This window comes from Hippopotamus amphibius, chromosome 1 (assembly GCF_030028045.1).
Source record: "Hippopotamus amphibius kiboko isolate mHipAmp2 chromosome 1, mHipAmp2.hap2, whole genome shotgun sequence".
NCBI classification, from domain to species: Eukaryota; Metazoa; Chordata; class Mammalia; order Artiodactyla; family Hippopotamidae; genus Hippopotamus; species Hippopotamus amphibius.
Window position 1 is genome coordinate 13,086,070 of NC_080186.1, and position 19,969 is coordinate 13,106,038.

Below are 19,969 nucleotides of genomic sequence, written 5' to 3' on the forward strand. Positions count from 1 at the left end.
GACAAAGGCCAAAAGCTGAGAGAGGCCTCCTGGAGGGTGTGGTTGCAGGAGGAGCTCTGTTCCATACCTCTAGTCTTAGCTCCTGTTCTGCACTTTTTTCCTGGCTTCCCGGAGATAGACATGGTGCCTCTGAGGCCAGAGTTGGAGATGGGGACCTGGGCCAGACCTGGTCCTTGTTTCCCTCCATGCAGGACGAGGTGGCAGCTACCCTTCTTCTGGCGAGGCTGCCTGACTCGGTTATGCCAGCATTTCCCGCTGGAACTGCCTGCCTGCCTGGGCCCCTGCCTACCCTTCCCTCCCTTCCCTCCCCAACTGAACTCTCCCCTGTCCTCAAACTCTGGGCCCGACTTGGGCAGCCTCCCTGATTTTCAGGAGCCTTCCTGGTGTATTTCTGCAGGCCTCATGCAGGGGGAGTTGATAGGGCCATTCACTTGAGTGGGAGCTGGGAGATGGTCCAAGACGGGGTGAATCTCAGGGACTAGTGAGGAGGGCAGGTGTGTGGCAGGCTGGAGCAGGGTTTCTCGCCAGGCCTCTGGGCTGGATGGTCCTTGAGCTCTAGAGGAAGGAGGAACTGATAAGGGTTTGACTAAATTAGAGCCTGAACGACACCTGCTGTGGTGAGCAGGGCTGCTGAGGGTAGAGGGAAGTGCTAATGTGGCCGCTCTTGGGTGGTCCCGGTCATTGAACTTGACCTGCTTGGGAGGCACGTCCAGAGCTGGGGACTCCCTCCCTTGCTCCTTTGCTTCTCATTGTGTCTGAATGCACTTGAGAAGCTCAGCCTGCTGCTAGCCATTCTGTGCAGTGTCGCGGGAGAGAGCACTGTTCAGGAGGTCTGCCTGTCTGTCCAGTCTTGGCAGTTGTTTTTAGAGAGATGACCTCCCAAGAGAAGAAAGTCTCCTATAACCCTACCACCCACGTGGAGTGCTGTGTTATCACGTGATAACAGTGGCTGCTGCAGGCTGAGAGCTACACCCCCCACAGCACGGTCCCTGTTTCATGAGCACAGGACCTCTGGGAGGCAGGCGCTGGGGAGAAGGGGCTAAGCTGTAACAGTGCCAAGTGGCCGAGCAGGGATTCGAACTCGGATCTAGCAACAGATCGCACCCTTTCAACACCGTCTTGCAGCTACTGTCTGGTCCCACCTGTGATGTTTTGCCTTAGTCCTCTTTTTAAAAATGAGAATGCTTATTTTTATGTTCCCTCCTTGTGATACTCACTGTAGAAGAGCTGAAAAATTCAGAAAAATGGAAAGGTCAAAAGAAAATCTTCTGGAGCCCTGCCACCCGAGCAAATGCTGTTCATATACCTTAGTGAGTTTCCTTCTGTCCTTTTCCTCTCTGCACTTTACAAACAGAGGCCGTGAGTGTAGATAATTCTGTAGATCAGTGGTCCCCAACCTTTTTGGCACCAGGGACCGGTTTCATGAAAGACAGTTTTTCCACAGACCAGGGTGTGGGGGGCTGGTTTGGGGATGATTCAAGTACATTACATTTATTGTGGGTTTTATTTCTGTTACTATTACGTCAGCTCCACCTCAGATCATCAAGTATTAGACCATGGGGGTTGGGGACCCCTGCTGTAGATAATCCTGATGGGCCACTCTTGGTTTTCAGTCAACTCTCCCTCCCTGGCCAGGCTGGCTCTTTTGCCGGAGACCACTGTGGCAGAAGGTTCTGGATTGCTTTTCAGAGAGAGGCTCATTTCAGGGGCATCACAACCCATTTCTTCCAGCTTAGACTCCCACCTTGAAGCTTCCAAACCATGCATAGCTCAAGGAAGACTTTAAAAAAAAATAAAAAAGGAAATACCTGAGCAACGCCACCTGTTTGCTTCGCACGTTCACGCCTACGCCCCAGCTCCTGGGTGTGGCCGCCTGTGGCACCCTCTGAGCAGGTGCTCTCAGGCCCACTTTACGGAGATGTAGCCCAAAGCTCTGAGAGGCTGAGGGGAGGCCTGGGGTCACACCCAGAGGAGGAGGCTGAGCCCAGCCTGCAGGGAGATCCAGTTGCCCCCCAGATCCCTACAGCTTGGAGCCCTTGGGGTTTCCCCTTTAAGCCTCCTCCAGGGTCTCTTACCCACCCGGGATGCAGAATCCAGACACATGGTCCCATTTGCTGTTTCCCATTTTGGTGGTGACATGTCAAGGATGGGCGTCTTAGCACTCACAGAGCCTGCCAAGGCTTTGCAGTTGACCTCAGGGATGCTGCTGGGAGTCCGGTGGGGCAGGTAGCAGGATCCTCATTTTACAGATGAGGACACTGAGGCTCAGCTCACCTGCCAGTGGAGATGAGACTCTAGCCTGGGTCCCTGGTTCCCAAAGTAGAGCTTGGTCATCATAATCTGTGCCCTGGGTGTTCATGACAGCCATAGACTAGTGTGTCTCACCAAGAGCGTTATGTGAGTTTACTTACTCTTAATTTTCCATGAGGTAGGTACATTTTAATCCCCATTTTGCAGATGAGTAAACTGAGGCCCAGAGATGGGGGTTAAGTATCTCATCCAAGGTGTTATAGCTACTGAATAGTGGGGCCCAGGTGGTATCAGGTAGCCTTGAACTCTTCCCTAATTATTGTGCCATGAGGGTCTCTAGCAGGGCAGTGCGCTGCTCTGAGCCACCCGTACCCCCTTACTCATGTCCTTCTGAGCCCTGCAGCACGTGTGTGCAAAATGGTGGCCACAGGCCTGTGGGTGTGCATGGGGCTTGCTGACCTGGGTCCTTGCCCGGGGACCTCACTGCCTCCGATTAGTCTGCAGTAGACACCTCCCAGGTTCCAGCCCTGAAGTCCAGGGAGGCCATGTGATTAAAGGTGTGAGACTAGGGCTTGAGGTCAACACCCCCTGACTGAATCCTAGTGTCGTCACTTTGTTCCCTTGCCTCTGTGACCTTGGGCAAATCCTCACCTCTCTGACTGATGAAATAATGAGGATAAAACTTCGGGCTCCTTATATGTTGATATCTCTGTTCCTTTCTGGGCAAAACCTTGGGCTTGGAGGGGCAGGCGGGAATCATCCCTGAAGATGAGGTAAAAGGAGAGGACATTCGACTTTCTAGCCTAGAGGGAAGGAAAGGATCCTGGGCTTCTGATCAGAAAATTATGTATATCTATACACACACGCATATACATATATATATAATTTTATATATGTATATATATGAAATTTTACTTTATATACATATTTCTATTTTTTTCTAAATTTCTATATATTTATTATATATATATTTCTCCCCACAAGATGTTTATTAATTATGAAGGAAAATAGTAACTTTACAGTGGAGAAACCTCAGGGAGACATCACTTTAACTAAGTGATCAAAGTTACCATGACTAGTACAGGCGTACCTGGGAGATATTTTGAGTTGGGTTCTAGACTGCCGCAACAAAGCGAATATTGCAGTAAAGTGAGTCACACTTTGTTTTCCCAGTGCATATAAAAGTTAATCTTACGCTATACCTTAGTCTCTTAAGTGTGCAATAGCATTATGTCTAAAAACACAATGTACACACCTTAAAGAAAATTATGTTTAAGGAGCAGTTTGCACATGAACCTGGGCTGGGTGCCTTCCTTTTTCCTCCTCCAAAATGGGTATAAGTCTCCCTGCTCCTTCCTAAGTGGCTCTGAATGAGCCCATAGGGAGGACGGACCTGCAAGGGGACTGCTGTGCAGCTGTGGTCTGATTTTTTCAACTTGCAAAGGGATTTGCAAACATTTTAGTTTGCTTTTCTCCCCAGCCCTTTGCTGAGAGTGTTCAGTGTGGGGTTAAGAGACACAGTCACATACTTAGTGGAGAGCAATTTGCATTCAATCAGAATGAAAAGTGCAGTTCTCTGACCCAGCAGATCCCGCCTAGGAGTGTGCCCGACAAGTTCAGGCATCCATTCGCTCAAGGCCAAGTGTGTGGAGGATTGTTTATAATACCAAAGCCTGGAAACAACCTCAGTGTCCCTTGACAGGGATTATGTCAGTTATGGTGTATCCTGCCCACCCCCCTCACCCCCCGCCCCAAATACTATGCAGCCATTAAAAACGTGAGACTGATTTCTGGGTACTGTTCTGAATTGATCATGGAAATTTTTAAGCAAAAAAAGTGGTTACTAAGTGACGTAAGTCAGACAGAGAAAGACAAATATGTGATATCACTTATATGTGGAACCTGAAAAAAAATGATGCAAATGAACTTATTTACAAAACAGAAATAGACTCACAGACATAGAAAACACATTTATGATTACCAGAGGGGAAAGGGGGGTGGTGGAGGGATAAATTAGGAATTGGGGATTAACACACTACTATGTATAACATAGATAAACAAGGACCCACTGTATAGCACAGGAAACTATAGCCAATATTTTGTAATAAACTATAATGGAAAAGAATCTGAAAAAGAATAGATATGTACACATACACACACACACACACACACACACACACACTTTGTATAACTGAATCATTTTGCTGTATGCCTGAAACGTAAATAAACTATACTTCAATTAAAAGAATTAAAAAAAAGTGGTTGCAGCACAGGGTGTGCAGTGTGCTTCCTCCTGTATAAAGCAAAGCATATATATGGATAAACAAGCTGGTGCATATTTAGCATAGTTCTGGAAGGATTCATAAGAAACCAGTGATAGTGGTCACTCCTGGGGGATTTGGGAGACTGACTTTTCACTGTACATCTTTTGTATTGTTTGGACTTTGAGAGACAGTAGAGCATGGTGGTTATGTAATGAGCACACACTGGGGCCCATGGCCTGGGTTCAAAAGCTGGCTCTGCTGCTTACTAGCTGTGTGATCTTGGGCCATTTACTTAACCTCTCTGGGCCTCATTTTCTCATCATTTGGATTAATAGATGTTAATATTTGTAAAGTACTCAGAATAATACCTGAGATACAGTAGGCACTGCATAGATGTTTGCTGTTATTAATTAATTGCCATTTACGTGCATTCTATTTTTTAAAGAACTTTTATTGAGATATAGTTGGCATGTAGTAAACTGCATATATTTCAAGTGTACAATTTGATATTTTTTGTTCTTATTAGTAATGTATATATGGCAATCCCAATCTCCCAGTTCATCCACATGCATTCTATTTTTTATTGAGGAAGCCAGCTAATACAAATAGAGGCTTTAGCATTGGAAAGGAAAACAGGCACACGACCAGTTTGTGGCAGGCACTGATTAGAAAGGAGGGCTCGGGGCTTTCCCTCCAGAGTTGATCGTCTCCTCCACAGGGAAGTCTAGAAGGACTTCTGCTAGCTCAGAATCGGGGGTGCTAACCGGGAGTGGGGAGAACCCTTTCCCTCGCTGTTCTGCAGGGAGCGTCTGGCAAGCTTGGCTCTGGGGCCCAGGAAGCCCAGTGGAGGCACCAGCTTCTTGGTTGTGGGATCCTCCACTGCGAAGCCTGGAGAAAATGCCCCCCAGCTCCCAGCATTTGGGATTCCGCCCCGATCTAGAGCCACCTGCTTCCATGCATCCCTTTACTTCCCTCTCACCCACGTGCCAACTGGCCAACCTCGTGGGGGCAGCAGAGGGAGAGACAGAGAGAGAGTGAATGGGCTTCCTTGGGGCCCCCGGGGCGGGGACTGGGGAGAGCGGCGGGACCCAAGGGCGCCACTGCTTACTGCGCAGAGGGAGGAGGAAGTGTCCGGCCACATCCGTGACAGTGCAGGTGTGATCCTGGCTTCTGAGGCTGGAGCTTCACCTGTCAGCGAGAGGGGACCCACCTGTCAGCCTGGCTGGACCCACCAGGCTCCGGAAGGGTCTTGGTGTTGGGCAGAGGAAGGTCTGCGGCGGCAGGGGCCTTCTGAGAAGATGGGTTAGGGTTCTGCAGCTGCTGGTTTTTCTGCGGGTTAATGATTTATGATGGTGGGGGCTGGGCCCTTGCTGGCACTGTCCTGTCCTGCCAAAGCTGCTGGGAAACAGGGTGAGAGCTGGCGGGTCTGGCGTGCACAGGTCGTGAGTCAGTGACCCCTCTCTGTTGCTGGAACTTCGGCCTTGAACGCCATCTGATCAGATTTCTGGCCTTCTTTTCACAGGCGAGCGGCTGGGACGGTGCTGGTCTGAGCTGCACCCTGTCTGATGGCTTCCTCCCGTCCTCCACAGGCTGCCATAGGTACGGTACCCCAGGTTCCTGCTTGTCCCGCCTCTGAACGGGGCCATGGGGGCTGGCTCAGGGCCACTAGCTTTGGAACAGGCTGACCTTGGGTGTGACTGGCTCTGCCGGTGGTTAGCTGTGTGCCCTTGGGCAAGTGGCCTCATGGGTCTGCCTCAGGCTCCCTCTTCATAGAGTGGGCTCCAGGCAAAGGTTGACTCTCCCTCTCTCCCTAAGGTCCCCTGGAGAGGTGAGCAGAGCCCCTTGGGGACTGAGGTGTGCTTGGGGGCAAAGCTTATGAATTGAGACGGGGGAGCTGGGGCTCAGTGGAAGGCCTGGGCCGTCCATCTCATCTGCTAAGGTGCTAAGGCTGGATCATCTAGGAACGGTGGGGTTGCCAGAATTAGCAAACAAAACAAAACAACCCAAAAAAATGAAAAACAAAATGAAAAAATACATACTTATGCTAAAAAAAAAGTCATTTTTTATCTGAAATTCAGTTTGATGTCCTGTATTTTTATCTGGCAACCCTAACAGTGAGGCCTCAGACACTGCTGGTAGAATCCGGACCCCGTCCTGGAGGAGCTGGACGCAAGGCCATTTCTCCCACTGGGCCCAGCTTCCTGGCATCCTGTTCTTTTTGGGGGGCGGTGGTTAGCAGAATGGTGACGAGCAAGGGCTTTTTCTGCAGTCCAGCTCTGCCACTGCCACCGTGAGCTCAGCTGAGCCGCTTGGTGTCTCTCTGGCTCAGTTTCACCACCCACGGGCACGGGGGTGATAGTGATATCCTCTCCCGTGTTGTTATGAGGCTTAAATACAGGTGGTGCCCTGGCGGGTGGTGATCAATGGCCCAGTGCATGGGAGCTGCTATCACTGGGGTGCTGGCTGGGCCGGATGCCTGTGCTGTGCCCTGAGCCCCGGGCAGAGCCCAGGGAGGAGTCTCTTCCCCCCTGAGCCTCTGTGTTCTTCTCCAAAGGGTAGGGGATCAGCTTGGTGGACCCACCTTCTCTATAGCATGGGGTGGTTTCCTGGGTCCTGGCCCCCTGGACTTGCTGGGGACCTGCTGGGGTTGGCTCTCCCGAGGACGAGGCATGTCCAGGAAAGTCACAGGAATGTGTGGTCACCTCCAGCCCTGCCACCTGTGTAGATGGGTGGGAAGGGCTCAGTTCAGCCATCAATTATCCAGGGATGGGCTTCCTGATTTTTCCTTCTGATAAGGAGCCGTGTCTCATTGCCTGGGTCTCAGGATCCTGGGAACAGAGTCTTGGGGGCAAGGCCGTTTCCTGATTCATGGCTGTGGCTTTGGGTGCCAAGATGTCCCTCCCCCCCCCCCCCCCCCCACCTCACAGGCACCCTGAACCATTTCTCATACACACCAAGGGGCCAGACGTGCACACTGAGAGCAAAAATATTTTATGATGAGATCAATTCAGTTCCATTCAGCAAGCATTTGATGAACATTTATTATTCTGGGTGTATCTGACATTGCGGGCTGGTGTCATCTGGTCGAACGAGGCTCTTTGCCACTTTCTGCTTCTTTGAGAGCGTCCCATGATCTTCACAAATAAATTCAGACCCCCTCAACACCTCGCAGCCGTGTTCTCACCCCCATCCTCCTTGCTCACTTCCACTGGGCCCCTTGCTGTTGTTCTCTGCTCCTGCTGTGGCCTCAGCCTGGAATACCCACCCCTGTCCCCCAGCCTGGGCCTGTCAGACCATTGCTCCCCCTTTAAGGCTCTGCGCAGGGGCAGCCCTGTGCCGAAGCCACGCCCCAGGCCCTGGTGAGAATAAGCCACCTTCTCTGTTTAGCACAGGCGCAGTCTCTGGGATTTTAAGTTTCTCTCTGGCCGTGCCTGCCTGCCTCACCCTTCAGTGAGCTCCTTGACATTGAAGGGACATGTGTTACTTCTGCTTTAACCTCCTGGCCCAGGGGCTGCCGGGAACAGTTCACTGGACTGTGTTTTTTATTCTTTTTTAAAGACTCTTTTTTTGATGTGGACCACTTTTTAAAAGTCTTTACTGAATTTTGTTACCATATTGCTTCTGTTTTCTGTCTTGGTTTTTTGGCCCCGAGGCATGTGGGGTCCTAGTTCCCTGAGCAGGGATCGAGCCCCCACCCCCTGCAGGAGGGGGCGACGTCTTAACCCCTGAAGCGCCAGGGAAGTCCCACGATCGTGTGGACTGCTGGACTACGTGAAGCTATTTGTCCTCTCAAAGGGAGAAGGTGCAGAAGTAACCAAAGTCCCTGGACACAGCCTCGGGGCTGGGTCGCCTGGGGCTGGACCTGGCCTGTGAGTGGGGAGGGAGGGCTTCTCCAGCCCACCCAGGTCAGGGCCTGGGCTGTGACTCAAGGCAGTAATGACAGTCATTATGATAATGGTGATGGGTTGGCAGTGGCAGCAAGTAGAATCAGCATCGTAAGAGCAGCTAACGTTCCGCGGGCCCGCACCTGGCACCCGGGGCTTCAGTGTGTGTCAGTTCATTCCATCCTCCCAGCACCCCTGTAAGGCAGTTACTGTTCTTATCCTCATTGGACAGACCAGGGAACTGCAGCTGGGGGTGGGGGCGGAATAACTTGACACTCACACAGCCAGTAGATAGGAGAGCGGGAGTCTGAACCCTGCTGGTCTGACTGTGAAAGCATAGTCACTACAATCATGCAGGCCACGTGCCAAGGGAACCCTCCCCCCACTGACTGCCCAGCAGATTCAAGTGGGCAGGACCACGGGAACTGAACCCCCCTTGGTCAGGATAGGTCTGAATCTGGTAGCCCAGAAATAGTGGGCAGGGACTTTGTGGTCATTTGTTCCAGTGTTTTTTAAACTTTTAAAACTGCAACCCATAGATCTGACAACAGGAGTGTGTGTGTGTGTGTGTGTGTGTGTGTGTGTGTGTGTGTATTCAACATACTTATTATGTGCCTGCCATATGCTGGGCATGGTACCAGATGCTGGGAATATGACAGTGAAACAGACAAGAATACCTGCCCTCAGGAAGCTTATGCTCTAGAAGAGGAGATAGTAAAATGAATAAAACATACAGCATATCACATGCTAATAAGGGCCACAGAGATAAATAAAGCCGGCAAGACAGATAGGGAGCCCCTGGATGTTTTGGTCCGTGTTTTGTGGGCAGTTTTGGTCCTGGCAGCCTCACTGGAAGATGACATATGGTAAAGACCCGAAGGAGCTGAGAGCAGGAGACACCTGGGGGAAAGAACATTCTGAACCCCAGGACTGAAAGTGCAAAGGTCCTGAGGCAGGAGCAGAGCTGGAACTTTCATGGTACAGCAAGGAGACCGGTGTGGCTGGAGTGGAGTGAGCAGGGGGAGAGCTGTGGACGATTCTACACACACACATTTTATATATGCATATATATGTATACACATCCAAAACAGAAGTGGTGAAAGCAATATCAAAAGTAAAACCAAATGGGATTTTATTAATATTATAATAAAAATATTAAAAAAATATCTCAAGTAAGCAATTCAGAAACAAAAAGCTGCCTGGGAACCCCATAATTGATGTCATGCCCTGCCAGTGGGTTGAGCACTGTGATTTGAAAGCTGCTAATCTGGCCTCCGCCTTGGCCTCTGGATTTCCTTTGTTGGTTCATCGTCACGGGGCCCAGTGTCCAGGGGCTCGAGCGACTGCCAGGAGACCTCAGGGCCTAGTGGAGAGTGCAGAGTGGGAACCAAGGCAGATCTGGGTTCACATCCGGCTCCCCGCTTATTAGCTGTATGACTGTGGGTGCATTGCCTTACCTCTCAAAATCTGTGGCCTCCTGTAAAATGGGGGTGGTCGTGAGGCTTAAGCAAGAAGTCGCGTGGGGGGCATTGTGGGCTCTCGTGGAGTGTCTGTTTCTCCCCATCTGGGGATGGAGCTTGTGCCACAGGCCACATGACCACCCAGAGGACTCCACCCCTGCTGGTGTTGGCCTGTGGGGCCCCCAAAGCTCCCAGGAGGAGTGGCTGGGCCCCCACCTCATTGGCCTCATCCTGGTCATCAGCCCCCAGAGGAGTCGGGGAGGGCTGGTTAGCTTGGGGTTTCTGCCGCAGTCAAGCAGCTGAGGAGTGGGCTTCTTGAATTTAATGTTCTGCTTGCACCTAAAGTGTTGTGCTCTGGAAACCCCAGGTTTCCTGTGGGTGGGGGGAGGTTGGATTTTTCTGCTTAGTGAGACTGCTAGAATCAGATATGTCCACCTGTCCATCCGTTTCTCTGCTTCATCCACCCCCCACTCATCTACTTATCAATCCATCGATGGACAGTCCTGTCCTCAAGGATCTCGGGCAGGGAGGGGACAGAAATTACAACAGGTGTCATTGTGTAACACTCACACACCAGGCACTAAGCCAAGAGCTACATCTACCCGAGCAGTTCTCCACCAGGGGCAATTTCGTCCCCCAGGGGACATCTGGCAACATCTGCAGACATTTTTGGTTGTCATAGCTGTAGGGTAGAGGCCAGGAATGCTGCTACACATCCTACAGTGCCCCCCACCACAAAGACCATGCAGCCCCGAAACCAGGCTGAGACACCCTGACCTACGTCTCAGGTCACATTCACATCAGCCTTATGAGGTAGCTGCTGTTTCCTTCTCCAATTTACAGGGAAGAAACCAGGGTTCAGAGAGGTGAAGGGGACCCACACAAGACTGGGTGGGCCCAAAGTTCATGCTCTAAAATGTGTGACGAGAGCTGTGTGACAGGCCTGCTCAGGGCAGCCCAAGGGAGGGGTGATCAGCTTAAAACCAGCCCACACTGTCCTTTGGTTTTGGAGTGGGTTTGCACAAGGTACGGAGATGGGCTAAATGGACGCATGAGATTCTGTTTAGGCTCAGGTTCTAGGAAAGAAACCTTCAAAGGAAGAAGACTGGGGACCTCAGCGTGCTGAAATGGGTGGGAAGGCGAGAGCTTGTTACGCTCTTTAGGATAGAGAATCCATTTCTTCACTTGTTTCGTGAAAGTTTCTGAGTTCTGCCTGTCGACTGAAAAAAAATGCACAACCTAAAAGTTGAGAATTATGTTTTACTTAACGGACTTACTGAGGACTTAGGTCCGGGAGGCAGCCTCTTAGGTAGCTCTGGGGGACTGCTCCGAAGAGGTAAGGGAGGGGCTAGGATATATGGGAGTTTTTGCAACAAAGATCAGGTAGTGAGAACATCAAAAGATTACTGTTAACGAAAGAAAACCAGACATCCCGACTTAATAAATCTAGCACTTGTATATATGGGAAGATGCAAGAGGTTGGGCTCTTGATATGCACCTTAGCTCTCTGGAGCCAGTATCCTGTTCTTTCCGTCGTGAATCCCCTCAGGGTGCACCATTGGGGTGGCTGCAGTGCTTGATGCCTTGATGGCTGGAACATCCTCTGTTTAGTGATATGACTGGTGACATTCTTTGTCTACATACCCCAGGTCGGGCCCTGTCCCCTTAAAGAGGGCAAAATAAGTCATTACGCATTTTACAGGAACAGATGAAGAAAACAAGAGGCTAAGACAGAGAAGGCTGCGGGCAGGGGTCCTCCCAGGGGAGAGAAGCAGCGTGTAAAGCTGGGCAGACGTCCGTACTGGGAGCCCGGGCCCCCAGCCCTGCCCCAGCCAGTCTGTGCCCTGGTACCCAAAAGCTGGCTGCCTTCAGGCTCGAGACACTTCCAGGCAGCTGTGTTTCATGACCGCCCCCCCCACCCCGCCCCCCGCCCCACCATGCTCACCAAATAAAGTGCAGAGTGCAGACCGAGCCAGTATGTGCTCCTTTGCATATACGCAAAATGCAAAGACGTGTAACACATGGAAATACACATGAAGATGTGTGCGCACACGCACATGGGCAGATGCATTTATGAAACCCCCTTGCTTACAAAATAGGAAAATAGAAAACAAGAAAACGAAAGACTTACATTCAGATCCAGATGCACACACGCTCGCCGTGGAAGCTTGCGCCCTGCCCTCCGTCTGCTGCCCATCTGCTTAGAGCCTCAACCCAACCACAGGAACCTCGGGAGCACAGGAGGGCCACCTGGCCCGGGCATGGATCTAGTCTAGTCCCTGGAAACTGCCCTCGTGCTCTCACTCGGACTCCAAGCCGCTCCCCACTTCCAGCCGTCTCTCTGGACTAAACCCTGAGACCCCGCAGTGGGCTAACTCCTCCTCCCTTCCAGGAGATCGGCTGCTTCCTGGAGGCCCAGGCCCCTCCCCCGAGGCAGAGGACGACCCTGGCGAGGCCTTTGAGTTTGACGACAGTGACGATGACGAGGACACCAGTGCTGGCCTGGGCGTCCCAGGCGCTGCACCAGAGAAGGAGGCAGACGCCCCACTGATCCACTTGGACTCCGCCCCTGTCGCTGGTAAGGTGCTCTGGGAGCCTGGGGTCTTCCCATTTCTGGGCCTCTGGGGCTGCAGAGAGCTCAGGGCTGTGTGGAGGCTCCGGGCTCCCAGTGATGCCTTGTGGCTCCTCCACTGTCCCCAGAAAGCAGGAAGGGAAGAGAGACCACTGGGAAGAAGCTGCATTCCATCCCTCCCCTTGGGAATTGGAGATTCTTAGCATTCCTGCAGCATCTGGTGCACTTTGGCACGTCTTAAATGGAAGTGGTTGGCCATCCGTTGTGCTTCAGCGACAGTTACTGCCCAGGGCTTGTCTCTCCAAAGCTCCCCTCTCCCCGAAGCTCCTGCCAGGGAATCACACCAGCCAGAGCAGCAGCCTGCAGAGCCCTGGGGGTGGGAAGGCCCTGATAAGGCCGGTGTTAAATGGCAGCTTTTGTCACGGGGAGGGACTGGGGACTGGACCAGCAGGAACTTCCTGCAGCCTTGGGGACAAGGGGCTCCTTGAAGAGCTGCGGGTGAGGGCAGGCCCAGAGCAGGCAGGGAGACTGGTTCTGGTTGGAGATGGGATGTGGGCCATGGGGGTGGGGGTGAGGGCAGGCAGGTAGGACTGGTAGGGGAGCTTAAGGAGAGTGTGGGGGCTGGGGAAAGGAGGCAGGGACGCAGCAGACACCCGGGCTGGCAGACCTCCTCTCTGGTGCCCCCAGGGAAGCTGGGAAAGGGGGTGGGGATGCGCTGAGTCCCTCGGGCCAGCTTCTGGCCTGACGGGCTCTGCCTTTGCTCTCCTCCCGCAGACCCAGACCCAGTGGCCGCACCGCCCCAGACGCAGTAAGTGAGCCTCGTTCCTTTGCTCTGGCAGCTGGAAAAAACGAGGAGAGACCGGGCAGGAGGGTGGGAAGGGGTGGAGCTGCAGCCTGGAGGGCTCAGGGCAAGTCTTTGGCTAAGGAAGAACACGTTTCAGGATCCCTGGACTGGAGGGAAGAGGTCAATCTTCCCTATAAAGTAAAGGAAAAACGTGTTACTTTTTCCTTTACTTTTCCCACAAGCCTGTGAAATAGAAAGCAGGCCTGGCTTCACATCCTGTCTTTGTCCCTTGCCAGCTGTGTGGCTGGAAGGAGTCGCATAAACTCTCCGAAGTCAGTCTGTTCACATGCAAAATGGAAACAATGAAGTACCTGCTCCATTGGGTTGTGGTTGGGAATTAAACAGCTCTCTGGTGTTCTGCATGGTGCCACCCGTTGTAATTGTCTTTGCCACCAGCCATTTGTTTTGCCAGTACCGATCCTGCTCCCTTTCCTGTGATGGTTGTTGGGGACTCTGCCCTTCTCCGCCTGGGAGCCTGTCTGAGGCAGGGCAGCCTAATGGCTAAAAGTCTGGGTGCTGGGGTGACTGCCTGCATCGTACTCTGGGCCCAACACTGGCCATGGGTCCTTGTGTAAGTCCCAGTCTCCCAGGCCTTTGTTTTCTCATCTGTAAAACGGGCCACTGTTTCCTCCATAGAAGAATGAACTACTGGGTAGGACACCTAGAGACACCACAGGCACCTGATCAAGGCAGTTTTACCACCGTTCCCTCTGTGGTCTTTGGCAGGTTGGACTGTGCATTTGGGGGTTGGGAACCGTGAAAGCCGAGGCCTCTCAGAGCTTTGCTCACTGCTGCTCACTGCCCGGCTTTTGGCTTTCGGGACCTAGGTGTTTTGAGAGTCCTCTTCTAAGGGAAGCCTCAGTGGTGAATCTAGGCCCTTGGGTTGATGGCATGGGTGCTTGGGGCCTTGAGATTAAATCCTGGCTGCCCTAATTGAGGGAGGGGTACATGAGCCTCCCTTTGTTTTTCTTGAGTGAGCTGTAGCTGGAGGAGTTAATTCTCAGTCTGGTGGCTTTGCTTTCCTGGAGCTGCTGAATCTGGGGGGCTAATTCTTAGGCAGGTGTCACCCAGCTGGAGGTCTCAGAGATGCAGACTGTGGCTCTGGGCCCCTGGAGCCGAAGCAATTCTGGATTCAAATTCAAGCCTAGGAGTCCTTGTTTGTGCTCTTTTGCTTCTTGGCGTGGGTGGGCCCTGGGAGGGTTTCAGCTCAGCCTGCCGCTGTGTAATTATGGCCAGAAGTAGGGGCCAGGCTCTCCTCGCTGATTAGGGACCTGAAATGAATCAGCGATTCTGCACCTGGGCTGGGGAGTCCTGCCATGGCTGTGATCTCCCAGGGGTTATGTCCCTCCAGGCTGGGCCAGGAATGAAGCCACCCAGAAACTCAGTCTGGATTGGGATGCAGGCTCCTCCAGGTGGGCCAGAGGAGGGTGCCCAGGGAATAGGGACACGGACTGGAGGGGGCTGGGGGAGTCTTGGCTGAGCAAGGGAGCTTAAATTCACCGGTGGAGAGAGGGGAGGGCTGTCTACATGAGGAAGCCACTGAGCAGGGAGGGGGTGTGTGTGTGTGTGAGAGAGAGAGAGTGAGAGTGTGTGCAGTGGTGTGGGCAGCGAGCAAGTCCACCCCTACCAGGGGTCTGGCACTTGGTTCTCTCAGGCCACCCTCCTGGAGACCCTCGTTCCCCTGACCTCAGAGTCAGGAGCATGGCAGCCTGGCCTGGCCCTGCCTGCCTTCTCTCTGTGTGTCCTGGAGACCTGGTGCCTGCAGCCAGATGGTGTGTCTGGCTGGTGCTGGAGTCACGTGGAGGCCTTGTCGCGTTGGCCCCCAGAGCTGGTGCTTTACCGCGTCAGGATCGCTCCGTGCGGGCCAACGCGTTTCTGGGAGAGGGGCCCAGCCTCCGCCTTGAACCCACCAACCCACCACCCGCCGCTCCACAGCACCCCCACCTGTCCTACACCCTGTCTTGGAGTTAGCCCCGCCCTCCCACCCCGCTAAGACCATCTCCTGGAGGTTCACATCCTCGCTGAGCGCTTCACTAGCTGGGTGGCTTTGGGCTGCCGGTGAAGCTCTCTGGGCCCCAGTTTCCGCCTCTGTCAGATGGAAGTGATCTCTACCGCTAAGGATCGTGAGCAGTAAGTGAGGCTGGTCGAGGGAAGCGCTCCGTACCCACATCATGTTTGCTTCTGCTCCTGCCTCCTGGCCAGTTTGGATGTTTCTAGTGTGATGGGGCTGAAGGGGTGGAGACCGTGTGCCCAGTGCCTCTGACTCCTGGGCTGGGCCTGGATTGCCAACAGGTGAATAAGCATCACTTTTGAGAGCCCTTACTGGGGCAAACATTCGTGGGCCGTGAGTCTCCTGCAGAATATCGATTGCAGCAGGAGTCCTGAGAGCCTTGCATTCCAACCCCTGAATTTTACAGATGGGGCAATTGGGGGGCGGGGCTTGCCCACAGTCACCCAGTGAGATGCTGGCGGCCTCCTGGCTCCTTGTCCAGTGTCTCTATGTCCGGTGTCTCTCCGCAGCTCCCAGCTTCGTTCTCTCCCTTGCAGGTCTCCGTTTACTTAAGTTCCAGCTCCTTCCCTGGATGGTGAATTTCCGTGCTGGAGTCCTCTGGGAAAAGAGTCGATCCAGATCACTTTCCTTCTCATTGTTATCCAAGGCAAAGGGAAAAAAAAAAAAGACTTGATTTTCTTTCTTTCTTTTCTTTTCTTTTTTTTTTAAAATTCCCCAAAGGTAGTCAGTAAGCAAACATTGCTTTGAAAAAACAAATCTCCAAGTGGAGGACCTTTCATCTCTTCTCACTGCATTTCCTTCAGGTCCCTGCCCGGAGGCTTGGAAATGGCCTTTGCCTGGTTGCTTGCGTTGCCTCCAGAGAAGCAGGGGCCACTGGACTCGAGGCTCCTGACGGCACAGTTAGAACCACTGCCCAGATCCGGGCAGACTTGCAGCCTCAAAGTGACCTCACTCCCATCGGGGCTCTCGTCCACAGCTGGGGAGGGAAGGAGACAGAGCCACTCCAGATCCCGCCATCCCAGGCAGGGGAGCAGTGGGTTAAGTGAGGGCTGGAGTCTGGGTCTTCGAGGGCCTGGGAGCTCCAGCTGTGAGCCACACAGAACTGGCCTCAAGTCTTGCCTGTTACTCACTAGCTGTGTGTTATTCGGCAATTTGTTTCCTGTCCCGAGCCTCACTTTCTTAATCAGTGAAATGGGGATGGTACATTTACTTTCTTGCAGGGCTCTGTGAGATGTATGTAAGTTAACATTTATTTGGTGCTGCATCCGGCTGGCTCGTGCTGGCTGCTCCAAATGCATTTGCTGTTGTTCTTCTGGGTCCTGGTTTAGATTTGGGCTCTGCACCCCGGGAGTCAGACAGACCTGGGTTTGATCCAGCTCCCCAACCAGCGCCCCCACCTCTCTGAGTCTGCACAGGGAAGAGGGTCACAGCCGGCCCGGCGGGTGGTTACGAGCGCAACTGAGGCAGACGCATGGTCCAGGTGACCTGGTCAGGTCCATCTCTGGCTTTGAGGCCTGTGGACTTCTGGGTCCCTTCACGTGGTAGGTGGGGTTGCCCGGAGGAGGCAGCCAGGCTGTCACGGAGTAAGCAGAGTTGCTGACGTTGCTGAGTGTGTGTTGTGCCGAGGCCCCTGGGGTGATTTTAGGGTCAGGCCACCCTGCTCAACGGTCCCAGGGAGTGAGGAGGGCTGGGCACTCGTGCATCCTACTACCGGGCAGAAGAACCTTCAGGGTGCTTAGCTAGCTGCTGCCACTCTCCCTTTCCGCAGCAGGACAAGTTACCAGATAACAGCAACAACAACAATAAGAGCAAATAATAAGAGTAATAATAATGGTTGTGTCTACTGTGTACCAGGCACCAAGCTAAATGCCCCGTCCCATTTACGTCTCCCATCTCTAGGAAGTGGACATTTCATTACCCATGTCACAGGCGGGGACATGGAAGCTTGGGGAGGTTAGGGGGCTTGGATTACGCATAGATCACACATGTTCGTTCACCAGGGCTTCTCTGACCGGAAGCCTGGTGTTTGACCATCACGCTACCTTCCAGGGTTGCTCTGGGGACTCTGGGTCTAAGCTCAGGACCTCAGACTTTGGTTCGTGCTGGGGGGTGTGGCTGGTTCCATATGAACGATCCCTTTCCTTGTGTGTTTACTGGGGTAAGAACTTTGCCTCTTTGCCTCTCTGAGCTCTTGGGAGAGTAGTTTCCAAGCTGTCACTGGAATGTTCCATAGACCCCACCTGGGGAGCCAAGCAGAGTGGCCTCGGCACGGCCCGTGGCTTGGAACGCTCCCCTTCCCTTGAGATGGGAGCAGAGTAAAAGCAGCACCTCCCCTCTGGCCCCGCACAGAGGTCTTGTGAGGGTGGAGGGGTGTGGAAGGGTGTCTCCACCTGCAGGATGCCTCCCTGGGGACAGGGATTATTCTTGGTGGGGGGAAGGGGCTATTTTGTTTGCTGCTGTATCCTCACGGCTTATCACGGTGCCAGGCACAGGGCGAGTGCTGAAGGCATCCCTGTTGAATGAATGATGGGTTCCGATGGACAGAAGGATGAGCAGGGTCTGAAAGGTGACTCTCAGTGTCTCCATGAAAATGAAGAGAAAACAAATGGTTTGGAAACAGAATCTCTGAACCCGGATTCTGACTCTGGCCGCCGACCGGGGCCAGGACAGAGGCCAGCGGGAAGGGAGGCCTCGAGTGGCTGGGTGGCATCCCATTAATGCCAATCGTGTCGGCTGCCGTTTCCTGAGCCACACTCGGAGCTGAGTGCTTCCTGCACAGGATCTCATCTCCTAGGCAACGCAGCCCTAGGAGGTGGGGCTACTGATTTTGCCCATTTAGCAGATGAGGAACTGAGGCTTAGCGTGTTGAGGTCGTTTACCTGAGATCTCACAGAGGTGGTAAATGGCAGGGCTGGAGGTCGGCCCATCTGACTCCACAGCCATTCATTGGTTGGCGCTCAGGGGGCTGGCCTTTCTGGTGGACTTTGAAACCTGTGAACTCACAGCCACCCTGAACGCCCAGTACTTGCTGGGAAATGAGAGTGCAGAGGCCGCCGGCTCCCTGTGTTTTCCTGGACTCAGGCCGCGTCTCTCACCTCTGAGCGCACCTGGCCCTCTGGATTTGTCTGCTTTTCCTGCCCCCTTTCTTGCTGCCATCCCCCGGCCCCCCTGCGGCCTCGGCATTTCCTGCTGGCTCCTGGCCCGGCTACAGGGACTCTTGGTGCCTCCCAGGAGGTACCTGTTCTGCCCCTTCCTGGGCTTATCCAGGCAAGATGGACCGTGTTGCCCACTGGCCAGCATCTCTCACCCCGACCTGGACCCTGAGGGAAGCAGCTGGGCAGCTGGATTCCTGGAAGAGCCAAGGAGACCCATCCTCCCTGGATGCATCAGGTGCCGAGAAGGTCAGGCCAGGCTCGGGGAAACAGTGTTTAAATAGGATGGAAACAGGGTGCTGGAGGGCCTGCCTGCAGCCTGGCCGTGGCCTTGTGGCTTCTGAGGCCCAAGGGTCTGGGAGCATGGGGGCTCTTGAGGGGTGCAGCTCTACAAGGCTGGAGTGTCCCCCGGCCCTGGGAGGAAATGGAGGTTTCCCTCAAGGTTTGCGAGATTGCTGCAGACCCCACCTGGGGTTGTTTGACACCCTGAGCTTGTCCTTAACTAGCTGTTTCCCCAGGTCCACAGTATTCACAGCCTCCTGTCCCGCAGGGTCTGCGTGGGGCCCGAGGCCTGGCAGAGACCAGTTTCCTCCAGTGGAGTCCCTCATGGGAGGGTTACAGGGACCCTTTTCCCATTTAAGACCTCTGTGTGGCCCCTTGCCAGTCCCTAAATTGGAAAAGCTGTATTTTTGTTTTTGTTTTTCCCCTTTTCCACCCCTGGTTGCAAGGGGTTTCCACATCAGATCCACGGCCTTTGGGTCATAGACCCCTCAAGTCCCCAGTATGAAGGCCACACAGTCTCTGGCCTGAAAAAGGTACACAGGTTTGCATTCATGACCTCAAGTCCCCCTTTCAGGAATGTGTCAAGTCCACCCCTGGATCCCTGCAGGGACAGGGCTCTGTCTAACGCATCTTCCATCCCAGTGCCTGGCGTGAAGAAGGTGCAATACTAATAGTTTACATGTGCATGGACTTTACAGTTTATGTAGCCCTTTCCGCACGTCTCTCTCTCTCTCTCTCTTTTTTTTTTTTTTTTTTAGTTTATTTATTGGCTGCGTTGGGTCTTCATTGCTGCTCACGGGCTTTCTCTCTAGTTGTGGTGAGCGGGGGCTACTCTTTCTTGTGGTGCATGGGCTTCTCATTGTGGTGCCTTCTCTTGCTGCAGAGCACAGGCTCTAGGCGCTTAGGCTTCAGTAGTTGTGGCACGTGGGCTCAATAGTTGCGGCTCACGGGCCCTAGAGCTCAGGTTCAGTAGTTGTGATGCACGGACTTAGTTGCTCTGTGGCATGTGGGATCTTCCCGGACCAGGAATCAAACCCATATCCCCTGCATTGGCAGGCGGATTCTTAACCACTGAGCTACCAGGGAAGCCTCCACATGCATCTCCGTTTGATTTGCACAACTCTGGCAGGCAGATTAATGCCCCCTGCCTCAAAGACTTCCATGCTCTAATCCCCAGAACCTGGAAACATGGTACCTTATGTGGTGAAGGGACTTTGCATTTGGGATGAAGTTGAGGGTCTTGAGGTGGA

At 53.3% G+C, this 19,969-nt stretch overlaps 1 protein-coding gene across 10 annotated transcripts in view; it reads left to right on the forward strand.

The window, feature by feature from the left end:
* The window catches only part of ARHGEF10L (Rho guanine nucleotide exchange factor 10 like), a 159,885-nt gene that overhangs the window by 46,138 nt on the left and 93,778 nt on the right, over window positions 1–19,969 (forward strand). For 9 of the 10 annotated variants that reach the window (XM_057697827.1, XM_057697814.1, XM_057697820.1 and 6 more), the window contains 3 exons: window positions 6,037–6,113; window positions 12,251–12,436; window positions 13,205–13,238. In XM_057697827.1, coding sequence (XP_057553810.1) covers window positions 6,080–6,113; window positions 12,251–12,436; window positions 13,205–13,238 — 254 coding nt within the window. In that variant the 5' untranslated portion in view covers window positions 6,037–6,079. Of the gene's footprint in view, window positions 1–1,295; window positions 1,311–6,036; window positions 6,114–12,250; window positions 12,437–13,204; window positions 13,239–19,969 lie in introns of those variants that run through there. The other variant, XM_057697852.1, reaches the window with a different exon arrangement.